The sequence below is a fragment of the Falco biarmicus genome, chromosome 4 (assembly GCF_023638135.1).
Source record: "Falco biarmicus isolate bFalBia1 chromosome 4, bFalBia1.pri, whole genome shotgun sequence".
Classification (NCBI taxonomy): Eukaryota; Metazoa; Chordata; class Aves; order Falconiformes; family Falconidae; genus Falco; species Falco biarmicus.
The window spans coordinates 14,261,565-14,283,129 of NC_079291.1; the positions used below are offsets into that span (position 1 = coordinate 14,261,565).

At 40.2% G+C, this 21,565-nt stretch overlaps 1 protein-coding gene across 1 annotated transcript in view; it reads left to right on the plus strand.

The window, feature by feature from the left end:
- Nucleotides 1–21,565, plus strand: part of GLB1 (galactosidase beta 1) — a 46,563-nt gene extending 24,998 nt beyond the window's left edge. The window contains exons 10-16 of the mRNA XM_056338479.1: nt 192–304; nt 3,254–3,328; nt 6,552–6,641; nt 9,272–9,385; nt 10,506–10,637; nt 15,683–16,006; nt 20,066–21,565. Of these exons, the coding sequence (XP_056194454.1) occupies nt 192–304; nt 3,254–3,328; nt 6,552–6,641; nt 9,272–9,385; nt 10,506–10,637; nt 15,683–16,006; nt 20,066–20,326 (1,109 nt within the window). The 3' untranslated portion in view covers nt 20,327–21,565. The remainder of the gene's footprint in view (nt 1–191; nt 305–3,253; nt 3,329–6,551; nt 6,642–9,271; nt 9,386–10,505; nt 10,638–15,682; nt 16,007–20,065) is intronic.

Sequence of the window (21,565 nt, forward strand, 5' to 3'; positions counted from 1 at the left end):
CTGTATAACGGAGTGGTATGAGCTCAGGGCATTGTCTTCCATCAGGAATGGGTTTCTTTATGCCAAATACCAAGGCCTACATTGAATCTAAAATTAGCGAAGTCTGACTGTGATTGGAAAGAATTCTGAAAGTTGATACCTTTGGAAAAAAAACAACTGTTCTACTGTTTCTGTTTTTTCCCCTCCCTTAGGTGCTAATATGCCCTATATGCCACAGCCCACTAGTTATGACTATGATGCTCCACTGAGTGAAGCGGGGGATCTGACAGAAAAATATTTTGCCTTGAGGGAAGTAATTGGAATGGTGAGTGTCCCCAGGACATGTTTAGAATGGTTCTTTGGAACATCCCTGGTGTGCTGCAAACTCTCTTGTTCTTGTGTTGGCATAAGTTACTTGTGAATTTACCATTTTCTGCAGGTAAAGGAAATGAAGTCGAACAAGGCATTAAGGCCAGCCTATCTGCTTGTTGTTACAAAAGGGGAAAGATCTTGCACCTCTCTGGCTATCCTTTCTGTCCCAAGGGCTCACGCCTTCCTTTTAGAGAGGGGATACAGGTGCAGGTCTGACACTGAAATGATTCAGCTCTGCTTTTTTCCTGTGTGTGTTTTCTTTCAGCTGAAGGTTAGTAAGCTGAATCGGCTCGCTTGGTCAGCTGAGAGGCAGTGCTGGCACAAGGGGAGCAGAAGGACGCAGGCAGGTTTTGGCTGGGAGTAGAGATGGAGGAGTGGGCAGAGCTTTTCCCTTGCAGCATCAATCAGCTGTTTAGTCAGTTCTGGCTCATCGCTTGATATCAACCTGATATGCACTGCAGCTTAATGCTTTGGCTGGCTGTGTCACAAGCTTCATGTTGCGGTTTTGGGCCTCTGAGAAGGAGCGTGCTTATCCAAATGAACACATCTTGGTTTTGTGATGCCACAAACTGTAGCTAATGGGTGGGACCAGCTTTGCTTTGCACACTGGAGATCAAAGTGAAACATGGAACCTGTATCTGGATTTTGAATAGCCTTACATTGGAGGCTGTTCATATGAGGCTTAAAACAGATCCCATAGGAATCCCTAGGCTCAGGATTGTATGTGCTCTCCTGTTGCATGCCAGCAACATCCCTATTCACTAGAAGACATTTTTTTTAATGGGAGTAGATCTCCCAGAAGTGTATTATGCTTTCTCTAGGGTTGAGCACGCTTTTATCTCTGTACCTGTGGAAGGCCTGCTGTGGATTATTTTCTTCAGTTTCTCTGCTATCCCTAAGCTTTCGGTTGGTGGCATAATTTTGATAGCCTTTCAAGGCAAGCCTCCTGTCTTGATACAGCTTTACTCACCAGAGAAATTCCCAGATGTCCTTGTTTTGAGTGGTTTTCTTCAAGGCAAGATCACTATCTGAAATGTAAGTAGTTTGTAGTGCAGTGAGAGAGCCTTGATAAGATCTGACGTGTTCAGTATAACCTAAGGTGTTTTGGGTCATGGTACAGCTTTTTTTGGTGTGGTTTGTTTATCTCATACCTTCCATATCCATAGGATCTCAGTTAAGTTTTCCTGTCTCTGCTGTGGGTTCTAAACCTGTAACATTTTATCTACTCAGTTGCAGTTTGAGGTGGAACAGATGAAAGGCAATTAAGTTGCTGTGCTACAAAGCTAACACATTATAATCTTCCTTTACTGTTTCTTACAGTTAATGTAATAAAGAAGGGTTTCAGTCTACAACTTTTTTCAGTTGGTGACAGCATTCTCTAATTTTTCCTGTTTAGCCTGAAACTTCTTACTTTTGACTTCTTGTCTTGGGGGAATATAGTTTTTCTTTTCTTTAAGCCTGAATATCTTTCTTATTTTCAAACACAGAAAGAAATGAACTTGTTACTGGGAATATAAATCAGGCTTTCATCAGTCCATAGTTGACATTTGACAGGAAGGCAATTATACTGCTCTGATCTGTTGTGGGTTTTTTTTTAAAAGACCAACTATACACTCCCCACCCACACCTCCTTAATGCAGAGTTGAGCTTTTGAGAGTGAGTTTTATGCTGGATATACTATGTGTAAGCCCAGAAAATCATGCCTTGTGCTAAAACTTTCAAGCTGAAATCAAAGTAAAATCTCTTTAAGAAAAATGCCCTTTCAGCCCCTCACCAAATTTATTTTAAAGAAAACCTAGGAGCTGCCAAAGTAAGCACTCAGAAGTCATCGAATGTGCAGATTAAGTTAGCCTTCACAATGGTGGTCATTTGTGCAAGTGTATTAAAATGTAGGCTTAGATTGTTTGATCACATGGGTATCTAGTCTGCAGTTTTTTCTCTGTAGCATGCAGTTAAGGCCATGTTCGGTAAATGAAACAGATGAGAAGAGTGGACGTTACAGGAAACAAGTAATGGCAGGAAAGGGAGAAGGGGGATGATGGCAGGGACAAAATAAGGTTGTAGGCTCAGGAGGCGGCTAGGGTATGGGGCAGAAAGCCACTGTCTAGACTTGCCACTCCTCAAAGGTGTCCAAGAAGGTGGTGGACATCCTTTACCTCTTCTCCCTGCTGATCTCTGGTGGTTTCTCCTAGAAGTAAAGAAGTAAACAGAAATAGCCTGGCAGTCAGAGTGTTTCCTTGTCATGCTTCCCTGTGACTGGTGGGGAAGTGGTCTAGACCAGGACCAGAGGGAAGCTAACCAGTGGACCTCAAGGGTTTGTGGAGCTGTGGAGAAGGCTGTGGAGGTCTCAAGGCCTGTCCTCAAAGAAACCATCCCAGGCAGTAATAGATTAGCAGGTGGTGGTGGAGTATAGTAAAACTGAAAGGAAAGGCACAAGAGGCTAATAATTCCCATGTAGAAGTGCTGCTAACGAAGGGTCAGGTGGAAATACTGCCCTACAGACTTGGAAACATTAAGTTGAGCTCCCGTGGGCTGGGGAGCTGGCTGCAAGAGGGTTGTAAAAGACAGTAACACAAGCTCTTAGCCACAGGAGGGCTCCAAGGGCACTGTGATTCTTCGGCAGCTTGTTTATTCGATATGCTTTTTATGGTTACAAGTTGAATGGTCATTAAAATTGTTATCATATGTGATCAAGTCAGGTTTGTTTTTTTTTTTTTTTTTAACCCCCCCCCCTCAGACTAGATGCAGCACTAATCCTTTAGCACAGTCATATTACCTGCTTTTAACCAAAGTTCTGCTTTTGTAAGTTATGAAGTTAAAAGTGAGAATTCAATTAAAGCATGCTTGTATTTCTTTCATGTGTTTTTGTTTTGTTTTTTTTTTCTCCTCCTTCCCTTTCTAGTATAAGCAGTTACCAGAAGGTCTTATCCCTCCAACAACACCCAAATTTGCATATGGGAAGGTTCGCTTGCAGAAGGTAAATTAACATCTATAATATGCTGGGTATCTTTCCATAATGCTATATGTTTGCTTTTTCCAAAAAATGTTCATGAGGGTGTCATGACAGTATCTGGATATCATACAAAATAAAGAGGGAAACCTTGAAAGCAAACTTTCAGGAAGGAAGGAGCAGAGCTTGAGAGTTAAGAATCATGCCCGTGGTGGAAAATGAGAAAATGTTTGTAATCTCAATATAAGAAGATAATTTTTACAATATGTAGTATATGCCTGAAGTTTTACTAAACTGAAATTGAATTATTATTAACACAATAGAATCATGATTGTCCAGGATAACTCATGTATGAGTAACATAGATGGGGGACTGCTAGCATGACAGCTATGAACAAAGAGTATTTTTGTAGCTAGTGATGCCTCTGAAGTAGAAGCAGCCGGTAGGCTATACATACCTTTTAAATACTTCTGGGTGTTTCAGTTCCGAATATGGGACATTATCAATAAATTTGAAAGTCTTATTGATAAAGTTTCTTACAAGTTTTGTGAAAATCTGTAGCTGATGAGAGAAATTTAATAAGTCTCCTGCGGAGAGAAGAGCATGCAGAACCTAGCATGCAGAACCCAACTTTGCTATATCCTGTCTGACAACAGTGGTATGCACATGAGTAGTTGGGGTTTGTCTGTGGCACCATTGTTTTAGGACCAGGGACAATCTTCTGTGAAATATGCTTGAGAACTGGGATCTTTCAGTGAGTGTACAGGATGATTTAAGTGGGGATGGAAGAGACAACAGGTATGAACTTGGCTATATTAATTCTTCTGGGCGGAGACATGTTGTTTTGAGATGAAGGATTACCGTAGTTGGTGTACTGGTTACTGTAGCTCATAATGCTTTTATTTTATGTTTTGTAATTTTAATTTCACAGCCATCTTTCCCATCAGTGATGTATCTGATCTGTTACGCACTGCAGCTGAAGCATTGCAAAATTTGGTAGTGATAAGCCTTTACAGGTGTTTTCAAGTCATCCCACTCAAGTGGGCAGAAATACTTTTTGTATAAAAGTGATTCGCCAGTGAAGGTGAAACAGATCTATATCATTTTCCACAACCTTTGAGTATCTTCAGACCTTTTCGGGCAGGTTTTGCCATACAAGCCAGTTCACAGAAACCTCATATTTGGTACTGACTAATTATATACAGTTATCAGTATGCCTGCCACTTCTGCTGCTGTCACAGGTTGCCAGCATTTGGGAACCTAGCAATTAGATTTTGACTCTTCCATAGTCTCATGGTTCATGGCTCTCAGATAAAGCTGTCCAATATCAGTAGAACTATGAACTTTCTCTTTCATGCCTTGAAGAGATGAAAGCTACAGGGTGCCTGGTGAATGTGCTTAGCTATGGACTAGTGACCCAGCCTCCAGGCAGTGATGGCGTTACCCTTTGTATACTTATGGCCTCCTTTTGCTTTCTTGTTCTTGGCTAGAGTTGACATAAGCTTATTTTGAAAGTCCCTTTAGATCTATAGCTGCATGCTTCTTGTGGTTTAGTCCTGGTAGGCAGCGAAGCACCACACAGCTGCTTGCTCACTCTCCACCAGTGGAATGGGGGAGAGAACTGGAAAGGTACAAGTGCAAAACCTGGTGGGTTGAGATAAGGACGGTTTAATAGATAAAGGAAAACCTGCATGCACAAGTAAAGCAAAATAAGGAATTAATTCGTTGCTTCCCGTCAGCATGCAGGTGTTCAGCCATTTGCAGGAAAGCAGAGCTCCATCATGTGTAATGGTTATTTGGCAAGACAAATGCCACGAGTCTGGACATCTGCCTCTCTTCCTGCTTTTTCCCCAAGCTTTTATTGCTGAGCATGACATCATGTGGTATGGAATATCCCTTTGGTCAGTTGGGGGTGATCAGCTGTCCCAGCTGTGTCCCCTCCCAACTTCTTGTGCACCCCCAGCCTAATTGCTGGTGGAGCGGTCTGGGGAGCAGAAAAGGCCTTGACTCTGTGTGAGCACTGCTCAGCAGTAGCTAAAATGTCCCTGTGTTATCAACGCTGTTTTTGGCACAATTCCAAACTGTAGTCCATACAAGGTACTATGAAGAAATTTAGCTCTATCCCAGCCTAAACCAATACTATACTGAGGGAACTGCATGTGTGTAGAAGATTCATGCTGACTTCTGTCACATATGGCATTTGGCACAGTGATTTACATCTTAATATTTCAGCACTGCTGACTTTCACGTATGTTTTGCAAAAATTCTGTACTTCTGTTACTGAAGCAGCCTCAGCAGTTTATATTGCTGTGAATGCTTTTATCGGTTTTAGATTATATTGAATGCCTGATTATTTTTTTACTGGTTTTTTTCTCAAGCATTTGGAAGTAAATCTGCATTTGAGAAATATTTTGAATGTCTGATATGTAATAACCACTGAACAGCGACAACAATTCTGGTGAAACAGACCGACATTTTGCATGAATAATATGAGTGCAATTAATTTTTTTGAACTTGTAACACACTAGGCATATTGTGTGCATCTTGACTAACTTGAAATTGACAGTGGAATTTGAGAAAGAACTGTAGATGACTATAAAACTATAATCACAGCAGGAAATAGCAGGTGGCAACAAAAGACAATTTAATTGTACACATGTAAGTCCATATTCAGCAAGATACTTGCGCATGCGCTTAGCCTAAACCTTGCTCCCAGTCTCACCGAAGTCAGTTCAGCTACTTATTTGTGACACTGAATTACAGCCTTAGGGTTTCTAAAATAATTTGAGACTGAATAGGGTAAATTTGTTTTGGATAGTTCTTGATGGAATCAAGTTGTATCCCTACTTAGCTCAGAAGGATTCCAGAGTAACTCACTGGAAATCAATGGCAAAATTTAGATAACATAGAAGTTTTGTGATATTTGTCCAGAGCAGTTGTGTGTGTTTATAGAACTTACGTGAGAAACTCCTGGGTTTATTCCCATTAATAAAGGGTCACTTTATTTTTAGGAATGCATAGCAAATTTAGCACATCTGGATTTTTAAAACGTTGCTCCACATGTAGCATGTTTCTTCCAGTGTTCATCAGTTCTCTGTACTGTATTGTATTAATAACTTGTACGTAAGGATGGTGTAAAGGCTTAAGATTTCTTTGCTTTCTGGACTGACACAGCTAGCTGGCTAGGCAAGCTGTTATATTTGGATTGAAATTTACTGACCTTCACATATCTGCTTTTTCTATGCTGCAGGTGGGTACAGTGGTGGAGGTTCTTGACAGGCTGTCATCTGCTGGGCCAGTGAAAAGCACTTACCCATTAACTTTCGTTGAGCTAAAGCAGGTGAGGATTCCTTCAGTAGGCACTTGGCAGTAATTTTTTAAAGTTTGTTCGAATGACCCTCTGTGATATTACTTTTCTTATGTCCAGTGTCTTACACCTTATCTCAGCACAGAAGTAATAGTATTATAAATGTGTCCGGGAATTTTGCACTGGAGACCTTTCCTATTCTACAGTGCTTCTATTTTACACCCGAGGTTTTCCTCTTTCCATAAATGTTGATATCTGTGCTGTCCAGGCTTTCACCTTTATCTCTCTGAAGTCTTGATTTTCAGGTTCATAAGAGACATTTTTAATCCATCTTTTTCTTCACTATTGATTTTCTTTATTCTGTTTTTTCTTTGCCTCTCTCCACCTGCTATTAGAGTGAGCACAGTGGCTGAGATGCTGCTTTCTCATACAAGTCATAGGGCCTGGAGATTGGGAAATGCAAGCTATTTGACACTTCTGTGGGCCTCCTACTTATTTGTATTCCCTTTTTTTAACTACATGCATGGCAAAGCAAGAGAATGCATTGAGAGAAACCCTTAAGAAGCAACCTCTTGGAGTTGCTGCAGCCCACTGTCAAGGTCATTCACCCCACTGGCTGAGATAGGAAAAATACCTTTCTCTTCATTTTCCTGTGGCATCTGCTGACTTCTGCTCTCCCATTTTCCCTCTCTGTCAGTCTATGCATCAGTTCCCCGGTCAATTTTGGTGACTTCATTTTCCTTCACAAAGTTCTTTCCCTTGCTGCTGAGGGGCTCTGCCTTTCTGTTAAGGTTGCATGGTTCCTTGATAGCTTTTGTGCTGAATTTAGAAGAGACTGGAGCATGGGTGCTATTTACTACTCTGAGAGAATGTGATGCAGCTGGGGGATGGGGAAGAGGAAGAGGCAGATTAGCAGATGCCTGGGATATGGTGTTAGTCAAGTAGGGGTTCAAAGCTCACATTTCTCCTTTCCAAGTCACTACTAGAGAGGTATGAGAGAAGCTGCAGGTAGTATGTTGTGGCTGGATGTAATTTCTAGTGGTCTTTCTTTTGTCATCTGGCCTTCCTACCCTTAGTAGTCTGCTTAAGAAAGCTTCTGAAAGAACAGGGCAGCCAGCAAAGCTTCCTAGCATTTTTTTTTTCTTTCCCTCCCTTGCCCTGCCCTCTGCCACTTTTCTGGGCACCTTGTTGCAAATTTAATGCAAATATAATAATTACAGCAGAATAGAAATGGTTTACTCTCACTTATTCCTGCCAGGGTGTTCTGGTTTTGGCTGGGATAATTTTCTTCCTAGTAGCTGTGTCATTTGGAATTAGGATGAAAATAACATTTACGCACTGATGTTTTAGTTGTTGCTGGACAGTGCTTACACTGAGTCAAGGGCTTTTCAGCTTCTCATGCCGCCCTGCCAGTGAGGAGGCTGGGGGTGCCCAAAAAGCTGGAAGGGGACACAGCCAGGACAGCTGACCCAAACTGTCCAAAGGGATGTTCCATACTCTATGATGCCAGGCTGAACAGTGAAACTGGGGGGATTTGGCTGGGGAGTGTCAGCTGATGCTCGGGGACTGGCTCGGCATCGGTCAGCAGGTGGTGACCAATTGTGTTGTGCATCACTTGTTTTGTATATGTTTATATCATTATTATTATTTTCTCTTCATTTTCTGTCCTATTAAACTGTTTTTATCTCAATGCACGAGTTTCACCTTTCTTTCAGTTCTCTCCCCCATCCCACTGGGGGGGAGTGAGCAAAGAAACATGTGGTGTTTGACTGCCTGCTGGATTAAACCACGACAGTCCCTTTTGCCTATATCCACCCCTTATTATTGGAAAGTGTGGGACCTGGGCATGGCGTAGATGGTATAGAATAAGGGGTCAGCTGTTCAGCAACAACTAAAACATCAGTGTGTTATCAATGTTGTTCTCATCAGAAATCTAAAACACAGCACTACACCAGCTACTCTATCCTAGCTGAAACCAGAGCACAGGGTTATGTTCTAATCAAAGTCTAGAAGATAAATGGTTTTGTGGCTACTGAGCAAAAGAGGCAACGAATGCATTTTCTGACTTTTTAAATTTGTGTTTCACTTCGTGATGTGAACAGATTCAATGACTATGACTTTTTTTTTCCTTTCCTGATGGGGAACTTAATGAAAAAGTATTCTGAAATGTTCCTGACGTAAATCAGGTAGTTTTAAAAATAGATAATGTCGATTTGATGAATATGTCAATTTATGGGCACTGGGTGACAAGTGCACTTTCAAGTTTGATACATAAACTCAGTAATGAGGGGATCTTCCAGCTATCTTCTTATTGATTTTAATGAAGAAATAATAGCGTTGGTCATTAACTGCTTTGCTTTTATTGAGGAAATATCTTCATATCCAAGGCCCTTATCTTTTAAAGTTACTTAAATGTTCTAATGAAAGATTTTAAAACGGAAACTTTGTGGAATTTACACCCATTGCTTAAAGGTCAAAGTGAATTCTCATCTGAAGCTGTTATGAGTGATAGATGCTATCTGAAGTGAATGAAAGTTAACATTTCAGCCTCAGCGTGCAGGCAGGAATGTGGGATATTTCTAATTCATTACCTGAACTGAAGCCACGGAATGACTTCATTCATTAATCTGTTTGGGGCTTTTTTATTTCTTTTCTTTTCTTAGTATTTTGGGTTTGTGCTGTACAGAACTACGCTTCCAAAAAACTGTACGGAGCCAACACAGCTGTCTTCACCTTTAAACGGAGTCCATGATCGTGCCTATGTCTCTGTTGATGGGGTAAACATTGTTTGCTGGAATTCTTTTCTGTCATGAATTACCTTCACAAAAAGTCACGGTTATAGTCTGCCGCCTTTTCTCCTTTCACCGGTTTACCAAATGAACTTTATTAGATAATCTTATTTAATCAGGTGAAGGAAGTAAGGAAGTATACAGTTGATCATTCTAAATGTTCATATTTGTATTTCAGAAAATATGACTATCTGTTATTTCTAAGGAAATTGTAATTGTTTCCATTTTTGAGATATTTGAATGTTGATACGCATTCATGACTTAAGTGAAAAAAACCCCATAAAACCCTAGATTTACTTGCAGGTTTATGAAATACGTTAATGATATATGTACTTGGTGGCTTTCTACAGTCTTTTCATAGATTTTTTTTTTTTCTTTTTTTTTCTCTCCTTTGAGGGTGGGGGAAGTGGAAGCTTGAACCTGTGTCTTACCTTATGAAACTGGCTTCTGACCACAAGTTTAAAAAAAAACCAAACCAGCTTTTTGTACAGGATGTGAATTTTACCTTTCTTCCCTTAAGCAGGGTTTTGTTCCTACTTAATGAGAATTAATATCAATTCACAGACTTTGATAGGCTATTTTTTAATTTATCTTTGACCTTTGCTTACTGTCATCACCTGTGTCCAGGCCAAGCTCTCCTTTTCTTATGTTGTAGGCATGTCAATAAATAAAACTAAATATTGTTGTGAGCTTAGCTGGAAGATGAAGATCCTTTTAATCACTGATACTGCCCAAGTCTTTTCAGTCATTAGACTAAATTTGAGAACTTGCTTTTTGTGAATCAGGTGCATAAAAACCCACTAGGATTCTAACAGTTGATTGAGTTAATTGAAATCAGATAAGGAAAGAGATGGTGTCATTTAGACAAATGCTGCCTATTGGCACATCCAGTTGATGTAGTAAAATGTAAATATTGAAATGTGAATATTGACATAGCAGCTGTGTGAGTGTGCTTGCATGCAAGAGGAGGAAAAGAAAATAAATGTTTTTACATTTTTTGTTTCCTTTATCCTCTTTCTTTACTTCAAGGAAGTTGAAGAGACAAATAACAGAGTTCTGTTGGTTTTTTATGGTTATTGTTTTCTTCCTCTTGGTGTATTTCATATAGGTTCCTCAAGGTGTCCTTGAGAGGGAGAAGTCACTTATGATAAATATAACTGGGAAGGCTGGAGCAAATCTGGATGTCTTGGTAGAGAATATGGGCAGAGTCAACTTTGGTAGATACAATAATGACTTTAAGGTAAGTAAAATTGAGTTAGTGGATTGTGGTGGTTTTTCCTCTTTGCCACAGGTTAAAAAGAAAGTGGTGGGTTAGAAAGAGCAAAAAGATCAGGATTACACAGCTGTAACTTTGCCACAAAATATAACTACTCACTAGTTTTCATTTGAGTTTTTCCAGTCACCAAAATCGATGTGGAATTAAAAACTGACAGACATCTCTTAAATTTTTTTTTGTGGTTCACTTATTTTGTCAGCCAGATTGTCGCCCACAAGACTTTCAGGTTGAGTTGAGCCTGTAGCTAACATTTTAAATTGTGCAAAGCTGTTTGGGTAAACTCCAGTAATGGATTGGAAATCAGTCTAGATCTTGGTCGTACTTCAAGGCTTGTGAATCCTGGAGTTGCGTGTGTATATGTACCAATGTGTGTATGTATACACTTCTGTGTATCTCTCCATGTCCCGTTGCATTTGCCAGCAGCATACCCTTGCAGTGTTTTCAGTGTGGCTAGGAAAGGCTGTCTCACGAGCGCTTTACCAAGCAAAATTGCCAGTTCAGATTTGGACCGTTAGGTGTTACAGGTAATTATCAGCAAGTTTCCAAATGCTTCTTTGGGATTGTCACCTCCCTGCATGAGTGCCTGTGGTGGGTTGACCTTGGCTGGCCCACCAAGCCACTCTACCACTCTTCCATCAACAGGACAGGAGAGGAAGTACAATGAAGGGTTCAAGGTAAGGACAAGGAGATCACCCAGCAATTACTGTCGTGAGCACAGCTTGGGGAAATTGATTTATTGCCAGTTAAACAGAGTAGGATAGTAAGAAATAAGAACAAATCTTAACACCTTCCCCCATGCCTCCCTTCTTCCCAGGCTCAACCCTCACTCCTGTACCTTCTCCCCTAAGCAGCACAGTGGGATGGGGAATGGGGATGTGGTCAGTTGATAGCATTTTGTGCCATGCTCCTTCTTCCTCGCATTCTTCTGCTGCTCCAGTGTGGATCCCACCCACAGGAGACAGTCCATGAAATTTCTCCAATGTGGGTCCTTCTTATGGGCTGCATGGGCTTTAGCATGGGTCCCATCCACAGGGTGCAGTCCTTCAGAAACAGGCTGCTCCAGTGTGGGTTCCCCACAGGTTCACAGGTCCTGCCAGGAGCCTGCTCCAGTGCGGGCTCTGCACAGACTCCTGCTTTGTCCAGGGCACATGCACCTGCTCTGGTGTGCCATCCTCCACAAACTGCAGGGTAGATATTTGCTCCACCTTGGACCTCCATGGGCTGCAGGGAGACAACCTGTGTCACCACGGGTTGCCGGGGAATCTCTGTTCCAAAGCCTGGAGCACCTCCTCACCCTCCTTCAGTGACCTTGGTATCTTCAGGGCTGTTTATTTCCCATTTTCCTCACTCCTCTGTAACAGCAGCTACATTTTTGGGGGGTTGTTTTGGGTATTTTACCTTTTCTTAAATATGTTATCGCAGAGGTGCTGGCAGTGTCGCTGATGGGCTCAGCTTTGGTCAGCAGTGGGTCTGTTTTGGAGCTGGCTTTGACCAGCATGGGGGCAGCAGCTCACAGAAGCCACCTCTGCAGCCCCCTGCTACCAAAACCTTGCCATGTAAACCCAATGCAGGGGAGGTACTGCTAATGTAACACTACGAAGAGCAGGGCCAAAAAGGAAACTTTTCTGGTTTTAGGCTTGATGGGATCCCCTGCGCCAGGGGTCCTCAAACTACGGCCCATGGGCCGGATACGGCCCCCCAGGGTCCTCAATCCGGCCCCCGGTATTTACAGACCCCCCTGCCAGGGTTTGGGGGGGGGGAAACCAAGCAGCCGCAGATGACTGCCTGCCACTTCATCCGCGCGCTGGCCCCCTGGTTAAAAAGTTTGAGGACCCCTGCCCTGTGCTGTATGGTATTTGCTGAAGAGGGGAGTGTTGTAGAGGCCAGTCTTGTGTTGTGTTTGTGCTGTGTTCAGTACCACAGCATGCTACTATTTTAGTTTTTGATATTACTAGGCCACAAGTAATAATGAAGTAATTATGAAACTTTACAATTAAGAAGGTATTTGCAGCCCCCTAACTGCTAGATTTGACTTGGCCTAAACTGATTTGGCAGTTTTCCTTCAGAAATCGTGTAAAGTGTTTAATGACTGTCCAGATTAATAGATGTCTGGTGATTGTGGTGCTTTTTGGTACTAGGGTGGTATCAGGTAAATTAAAAGCTCCTGTTTTCTCTTGATCTGAATTCTGTCTATGATAGGTGTCTCAGAGCACAATAAAGTCTTGTTCAGTGTTTCTTGGTTTGTTTAGATGCAAGAGCAGAAGAAAGATAAACATCACAGGAAAGACATGTGCCTGAACAGTACCATTTAGTTATCAAGCAGATGCACGTATGCTGTGAGGAAGTAGGATTTTTAAGGTTATAAGTAGGGAAAAAAGTAAACCCAAGAGTGGAGGCATCTTGACTAGCCTAGTGGATGAGACCACAAACTCTGGTCAAGTTTGGACCTGTTAAGGAATCCGGTTTAGTCATAAAACATGGACTGGGAAGAGACTTACAAGATCACCAGTAGGCAGAAACTACTGTTCTCACACTTGTGTTCTGCTGCCATGAGTAAGGTGGGCCCATTTACATTGTTGAAGAAGGATATATCAGTTATGGTTAAGCAGCATAGAAGAATCAAAGCTGAGACTTGGTTTAAAAGAGTCTAATTGGCCAGTTAGTGTTTTGTGGTGAGGATTTCTAGCTGCATTGCCAATTATGCTCAGACTCATAAGTCAAGGCAAAGTATAACTCTCAGCATTTGCTAAGCTTGCTTTCACTCTGCTGAAAAGCAGTTTTGCTGTCTTACCTTTTGGAAAGCATGCAGTTCTTTAAATCCTAATCAGAACCAGCTAAATATATGTGGGAACTTTTAGGATGTATGAAAGCCTCTGAATTAGAAGCATCAGCAACTGAGGGCTTTTCTGTGTTTGTGGCATGTAAGTTCAGAGGGTAGCAGTAGTGCCAACTCTGTTCATACTGTCTTTGGTACCTTGCCTTTTTCAGAGTGGCAAGAGAGGGCAGCTAGTATCCCAGTGTTTTACCTTAATGTTGAAGCAGCAGGAAGATTGCATTTATTTATTTACTTAATAGCAAGCCAGGTGATAAGGAAAGCTATGTGCCTTGTGCTAAACTAAGGTAGCACAGTGGAGGGTTAGAGGGGTGCTCTGTAGTGTTGTGGTTGAACTGAAGTTCACACTACAGAGTTCCAACCTTTTAAAGATGTAAGAGTAAAAGCAATTTTAGTAGATATGCACTATGAGAATAATCCTCTAAAAGCAGGATCCTTCCATGTACAAGAGGCAGCCTTTCTCGGGTAGCTTTGGCTTTTGTGCACTGCTGCTTCCCATAGAGTTACTCCCGCACTCTCTTCTTTATGTTGATTGTGAAAACTGGGAATAATTATACCTTGGGTTTCAAATACTTTGTGCTTTCAAAAATAACTTTAGGGGAAGAGGTTCCTACCTTGTGAAGCCACACGTTTTAAAGTAAATAGCGTAGCTTCTCTGGGTTTTGTTTGGCTGCATTTTTTAATCACTTTTTTTGAGCTTGAAATGGAACTAGACATCTAGCTTTGGGAAGGAATCTTAAAAGGATTTTGGTTTTAAAACATTCTGCTGATCTAAGTCTTCTTGTTGAAGGACACGAAGGAAGAGTGTGTGTTCTGTTTTTTCTATATTTTTTCACATGCTCACTGACACTTACCTTTCTTTTACTTGGAAAACTTATATCCATATCTGGACTGTTGAATATGCATTCTTATGCAGACCGAAGTAAGACTGCTTAGTAGGCACTTCATCTCATTTGAAAAATCACAGTGTTCATAGTATATAAAGATGGAACTAGGGAGGCAGGTTAGAAAGTTTGGGCTGAAGTTATATTGCATTACTTCTATTGATTGCTAGACAGAGTAAAGTCTAGGTTGTACAGAAAAGTTTTGCTACTTAACTCTGGACGGATATTTTATTTTGATATAAGAAAAATAAGTTCCTGTTCTGTAAAGTGGGCATCTAGGTAAAGGAAGAGAAAACCAGTTAGTGCTCATACTGGTGACTAGGCTTGTGGAGTCAGTGCAATGTTTATTAGATATCGGAACAGACACATGACATAGTGTCAGCTCTCCAAGGCCATAGAAAATGTGGTTTTGCTTGTTCCTGTTTGACATGGGGTGTTTGCAACAGAAATTGTTGCACAGAAAAACATCTTCTATGCAGGGTCTATTTAAGCAATTATATGGATGTAGCAGCATCGGTTTAAAATCAACCTCTTGCATTGCACTGAAACACCACTTTAAAAACTATTATTATAACACAATTAGGGTGTGTGCAAGGGTCACTTAATGTTCCTTTCATTCTTCTTAAATCATGACCTTACCTTGCTTTTTGCATTCTTTGTGTGAGCACCTTAGTGTGCTGCACATGTTGTACCATGGAAGTGAAACAGGACTCCGTGGGCTTGAAGCTGACTCTAAGCTTAAAGTATTTCACTGAATTGGGGTCACAAAGCATGTGCCTTGATTCTGTGATACTGTATGCTAGCTGTAGATGACTTGTAGGAGGTAAACTACTGCCTTCTCTGCTGTCGTGCAGGTTAATGTCTGGTGTTAGTGACTCACTGTTACCAAATCTCTTGATGGTATCTCAGACTTATGATATTTAATGCTGCTTCTGCTTTTTGTTAAGCCCCAGGTTTTGGAATTGTGTTCATGTTAAAGAAAAACAGAAATTTTCAGTTACAGGGAAAAAGCTTGAAAAAAACCCCTTGGGCATCAGTGAAAAACTTCAAAACTTTGAAGAGGAACAGGCCTTTCACAGAGAATGAATGAAACCCTTTATTCTTAAGCAAAGCTTATAACTTGTTGAAGACCACATTAGTGGTTTTTTTCATACACAGATTGGCAGCTGTTGCAAGTACTTTGATTTAGCTTTTATTCCTGACTGATTTATAGTTGCAGCCAAATAACTTCCAACAACATTAAGCTAATTATGTTATATTTTGGGTTTGTGTATTTTTTTTCTTCCTCCTAGGGTCTAGTTTCAAATCTAACTCTTGATGAAGATACACTTGTTGAATGGGAAATCTATCCTCTAGACATAGATGGAGCAGTGAACCATGACATTAATGGCCACCTTGATCAACCAAGGAGATCTGTTGAATGGGAAATCTATCCTCTAGACATAGATGGAGCAGTGAACCATGACATTAATGGCCACCTTGATCAACCAAGGAGATTTATTGGCAATCCACTTAGTTATGAAGCACCTACTTTTTACACCGGTAGACTTTCAATTCCTGGAGGGATTCCAGACTTGCCTCAAGACACCTATGTCAAGTTTCCTGGCTGGACAAAGGTACAACTTTTTGCTGTGAAAACTTGGAAGTCCATTCAGAAAGCTACTGAAAGTCCACCTCTCTTGGATAGGTAGAAGTTGGTTGTACTGGTGGGGTGTCTAAAATATATTTAAACGATTAGGAAATGGATTCCTTGCTTTAAGCAAATCTTAGAGATAAACCATTAAGAGAAGGGAAACATATTCAAAAGATCATGGTATTGGTCTAGAAAGTAGAGTATCACAAAAAAAAAAAAAAAAGCCAAACTAGTTTTTCAACAGTGAGAAAGATGAGCTATCAGGCTATTTAGAAATGCTGCATTTAATTCTGGGGAGGTTTTGTCTTGATGTGGAGCAGAAACAGCTTTTTGGAGGGAGGGAGTGAATACATGTCTTGAGATAAAACAGGTTTTTATTCTGGAGAAAGTGAGGTGCTACAGTACACTTTCCTGGTTATATTAATTGATTAAAAGTGACTAAGAACATATTTGTGGTGCTGTGTGAGGAACAGCAGATCCTGTTACAAAGCATAGAGAGCACTGGACACAACTGCTGGTGTTGTGCCCATAGGTAATTAATCCAATGCATGGAAGATATTACTGCTTGTCTTCTGGAAGTTACCTGTAACCAGACTGAACAGATCAGAGAGCACTGCCATGGAAGCTTGTGGGCAGGTCTCTTAATGGGTACTTATCATAGAGCTGAAGCATAGGTAGAGCAGCAAAGAGTGTGTTTTCACAGTGCCGTGTTTGAAACTGCTAGCATGCAGGATGGGTAAGGACCAGCTCAACTAGCTGGTGGGAGGCACAGAGAGCAGAATGTGTGCACTGAAGTACCACTCCTCTTGGAGGCCTAAGCATTTAAGTCCAGGCTTCAGGGAAGTGCCTGTGATAGTCTTAGGTAGCAAAATTATTTCTTTCTGAAATAATTAATTTACTCCCATTAAAAGAGAGTATGAGAAGGAGTTGCTGGTTATCCATCTACAGTATTGTAGTGGTTAAAGCACTTCCCAATATGCAGGACTGTGATTCATTGCAGGCACTTTGCATTGCTGGCACTGAGCTTGGATGAGGAAGTCTAACTTAGCCCCTGTTCCTGTATATGTGCGTGTCTTACACAATCACTGAATAAAACCCAAAAATAGCTCTTTGCACAGAAACTGGAATCTGAGACTTTTGCAGTAAAGTCTGTGACCCCATGAATCACCAGTCTTCTTAAGGAAGCAAGGTGATCATACCTGCCTGTTGGCAAACTCATCTGTGAAATGATAAATGACTTCTAAGAATTCTTACGTGTTGGTGGAAGTCTTTTCTTCTGATCTATAGAAGCCTCTGTTTTACGTAGTTTGTATACCCTCTAATGCAGTCGTGGTGAAATGATCCCAGTGAACTGTAAGTAGGACTATTGAATTGATCCTTCAAGCTTTATATGGATTGGACCAAAGTTTTAAATACAATACATAGGAGTAATAAGATTGAGGTGATACAGGGTGTGGAAACAGAGACTTCCAAATAACTTTACAAATGAGCAAATGCCTTTAAGGCAGAGGGTTTTAAGGGTGTAAATTCCACTTGGGTCCCGCTGTATCTGGGCCTCAAGTTCCTTGAGTGACACTGCATAAATTGCTGATGTCAAGATGTAGAGAGGGACTCTTAATAGGGGTTTAAATTCACCTATTTGAGTAATTGGAAAACCAGGGAAACAACATTTTCCAAGAAAACACAATAGTTCTAATGATAGTCCTGCCTTTGCATATTAAGGCAAGGAATATGGTGTGCTGGACAGCCTGAAGGGAGGGTGCAGCATTAACAGTCGTGACCTATGTAGTAGCTTGTTTGCCTTTAGTGGTTTTTAAATCCTTCACTATTAATAAAACTTCCTTCACCCTCACTTGAGGAAGCATGATGCCCTTAACCATACAATGCCCCTGCATGTATGGTTAGATTTATTGGACTTTGGTTGGGTTTTTTGCTTCAGAGGAGAGGATTTGGAGTCAGGGCTGGTCTTGCTTTCAGTGGAATCATGGGTTTGTAGTTGCAGACCCTGCCAAAGGAAATCTTGTTACTGAAGATAGGGATCCCCCCTCCTTTATTTTGTCTAGGGCATATTTGTTGATAGTGTGTATAGTGTCATGATTTGTTGGTTCCAGGCATATAAACTCCTAAGTGCGTAGTCTTTAGAAACTTCAATTTTAATAACGACAGTTTGGAATTGAGAAATTAAGTTTATAGCTTTACCGGAAAAATAAGTTACAACCAGTGACTGATTAAGATCAGGAGCAGAGACCTGTCTGATCACTCCTCCTGCAGTAGAACCCTAATGCAGTTGATTCCTACGGTAAACTCCTACTTCCCACAGAGTTACAGCCAAACTCTATAGTAGGTAGGCTGCTGTCTTAGTGGGTACACTCACTAATTCATCTTGTGTGGGGAGTTTGTATTAATGCAGTGTTTTCTTCTAAAACTACTACAGAAGCAAACTAGTGAGCATGCAGAAATTGCTCTTTTCTTGCCTTTTAATACAGCAAAAACAAGCCACAAAGCAAGATAAACTTGATTAAAAAGAAGAAAAAAAAAGTTTGAGGTCAAAGCTTATTAACACCTTGGCAGAGCTGTGCAAGATAGGATCTCATACCACGGAAGTAGATACAGAGCTGAAATAATAACTCACCTGCATTTGCAAATGCACCAACTCCTTATAAAATTTATCTTGTGAGTGTTTCATAAAATTCAGTTTCATAAATACTTGAAAAAGAAAGCATAAGAAAAATATATCTAAACCAGGTTGAATAGCAGTACTCACTATATTACAATTGTGCTTCAGTAAACGCTTTAAAATCATTATACTAATTTCAGCTATCCTAGACAATTTTAGAAATCACTCAGTGCAGTAAAAGTCATTACTTTCCACTGATTCAGACTATTTTATTATTTTTATCAGTGTACATCACTTAGTTTTTAATCTCTATATTCTGATTACCAAAAGCAAAAACACAGACACAGTTATCTGTTCCCATCCCTTTTCATGTTCACTGAACTCGTCTGACATGGTGACAGGATGCTTAGGAGGAGCAAAAGCAAATTATTTGTCCAAAACAGCTGTGTCTCTCCCCTTCTGCCTCGCTTAATGAGCCAAACTTCAGCTCAAATTAGTAGGAGTCTATTTACAGTTTTATTAAACATTCTGCAGGTCACCAGTTTGTAGACTTCTGGAAAAATCTGCATTTGTGTCACTCCAGCGTGTGTATTTTGTGGTGTACAAATGACTCTTGACTTTCTTCTTTTTCCCCTTGCCAATTTTGTTTTATCTTTTGAACTTAAGGTATTTATAATGTTAGAACAGTATTTTGAAATACGGGTTCTGGCCACCTTCACTATAAAAAGTAATTTAAAGTGTTTATATGCCAATATATATATATATATATACACACATATATAACCACAATTTCATTGAACTTAAATTAATGCTAGCAGACCCCCAAAGATTTTAATGGTCGTAGGTAACTACAACAAAATACTCGGTTGCAGTGTGATTTCATAAGTTCTTTTCTTGACTAAGTGCTTACAAGTATAATATACATCTGAATTTCATGTGTTTAGGAAAGCTATATCTTTTTAATGAAATCATGCAAGAGGAAGGGAGTACCAAGGTAGTGTAGTCTTATATTTGTACAGAGAGCCACAACAGAATTAGGATCTGCTTTTTTCTTTTGTGAGTTCAGTCTCCTTTTAACAATCAGCTTCATGCAAATACAATTTTCAGGTTTGCTTTGGTCTTAAACTTGGTGCAAAATTCAGTGCCAGGAACCTGCAATTCTGATTTCCTAGGTGTTGTCATATTTGGAATTCCTGCAGTATTTGACCACTCTTTAAATATTAAAATGGCTTTAACTCATCAGGGAATTTAGATTCTTTTGACTGTCTTTAGCATTTTCTTGAACAGATTTCTCTATCCTTGTGTTGTATCAAACTGAAAAATGGAGGAAGTTCAGTTACTATGTAAAGAGTGTTATGCTTAAAGCTGTCTTGTAATTTGTCAAATTATTAAAATGTTGTGGTTTTTTCTTCTCTTTCTTAACAGGGGCAAATTTGGATCAATGGCTTTAATCTTGGTCGCTACTGGCCGGCCCGTGGTCCTCAGTTGACCCTTTTTGTTCCAAGGAATATACTTTTTTCATCGGTGCCAAACAACATAACAGTGTTGGAGCTGGAGCATTCTCCTTGCAGCACTCAGGCGTGTGAGATAGAATTTGTAGACAAGCCTAATATCAATGCAACCACACAGTATGAAAGTTACGACCCACATCTGTTTGTTAGAGACATATGGCTGAACCATCTATAATGATTTGAGTATTTTCTTATCTTCCCCCTACTTTGCTTCCCTTTCCCAAACCATAGTTCACGTTTTTAAAGACCTAAGTGTTAGTAAGTGAATTGTTTAGCTGAGGCAACTTTTTAAAATCTTCAAAGACTTTTTTTTTTTTAAAAAAAAAAATCTCCCAGAGGTAAATACTGAAATTCTCTTAAAGAAAAGCTGTAACTTTAGTATTTACCTTGGACTGTGAAATTGAACTCAACTAGAAGATAATATTTGTCTCAGCCTAGTAGAAATTAGTCCTTGTATGCTGTTTACATTACAGGAACCCTCTTAGACTTTTTTTTTACCATGTTTTGCAACTGGAGAGGAGCTTACAAAAGGGGTGCACGGTCCTGCTAGCATGCTGGTTTTATTCATGTGGACTGGCAGGTCAGAGCTGCCAACAGACCAGACAATTTCAGCTGATTTTATCACCTGGTTAGTATCAATATCATTTTAGTCTGAACAGGCTTTCATTGAGCAGACCTCATATCTTTTTTTCATGTTTATGCAAGTAACCTTGGAAAAATTTAAGTTGGTTTCTTATGGGAACAGTGAGAAGAACCGTGGAAGAGAACACTTAAATGCAAGCTGGTCCAAACAGCAGTAACATGGAGAGGGACTTTCTAGCCTCCATCTGTTCCCTCTTGGAAAGCCTGTTTACTGCTTTCCTTCTGCTATCTCCAAAGTCTTAAAGTCAATTGATAAGTAAAAGGACATACGCAGAATTTAGGCTGTTTTGGTTGGACCGTAGCCTCCAATTAACTTCCTGCAGAATGTAGCTTAAAATGAGACATTTTAACCTTAATGTATTCTTTTTCTCATGGTAGGTTTTTTTGGTGGGTTTTTTTTTTTGTTTCCCCCTAATGGGCCTGGAGTATCTTTTTTTCATGGGCCAGCACCTTGGATGTGGAGGGCTTTAAGTTAAAGAATTCTTATTCTGTTTTACTCATTAATCCACATCTTCTGTTTGTTCAAGTAAACTGATGATCTTTGTAAGCGCCTGATTTGCAAAAATGCACAATTTCTGTTACTCAAGTTGAATGTCTACACCAAACAGAATCTTCTTTCCAATTCTTACGGTTTTGATGTCAGTCATGCAAACTCCTTGGTGAGATTTGAACAACACAAGATTAAGACGATGGAATCAATTATTTTCATAATCTGTGGTTTGTTCCTTTGATTTGTATTTGACATTATTAAAATGGTTCTTTAGATACGAAA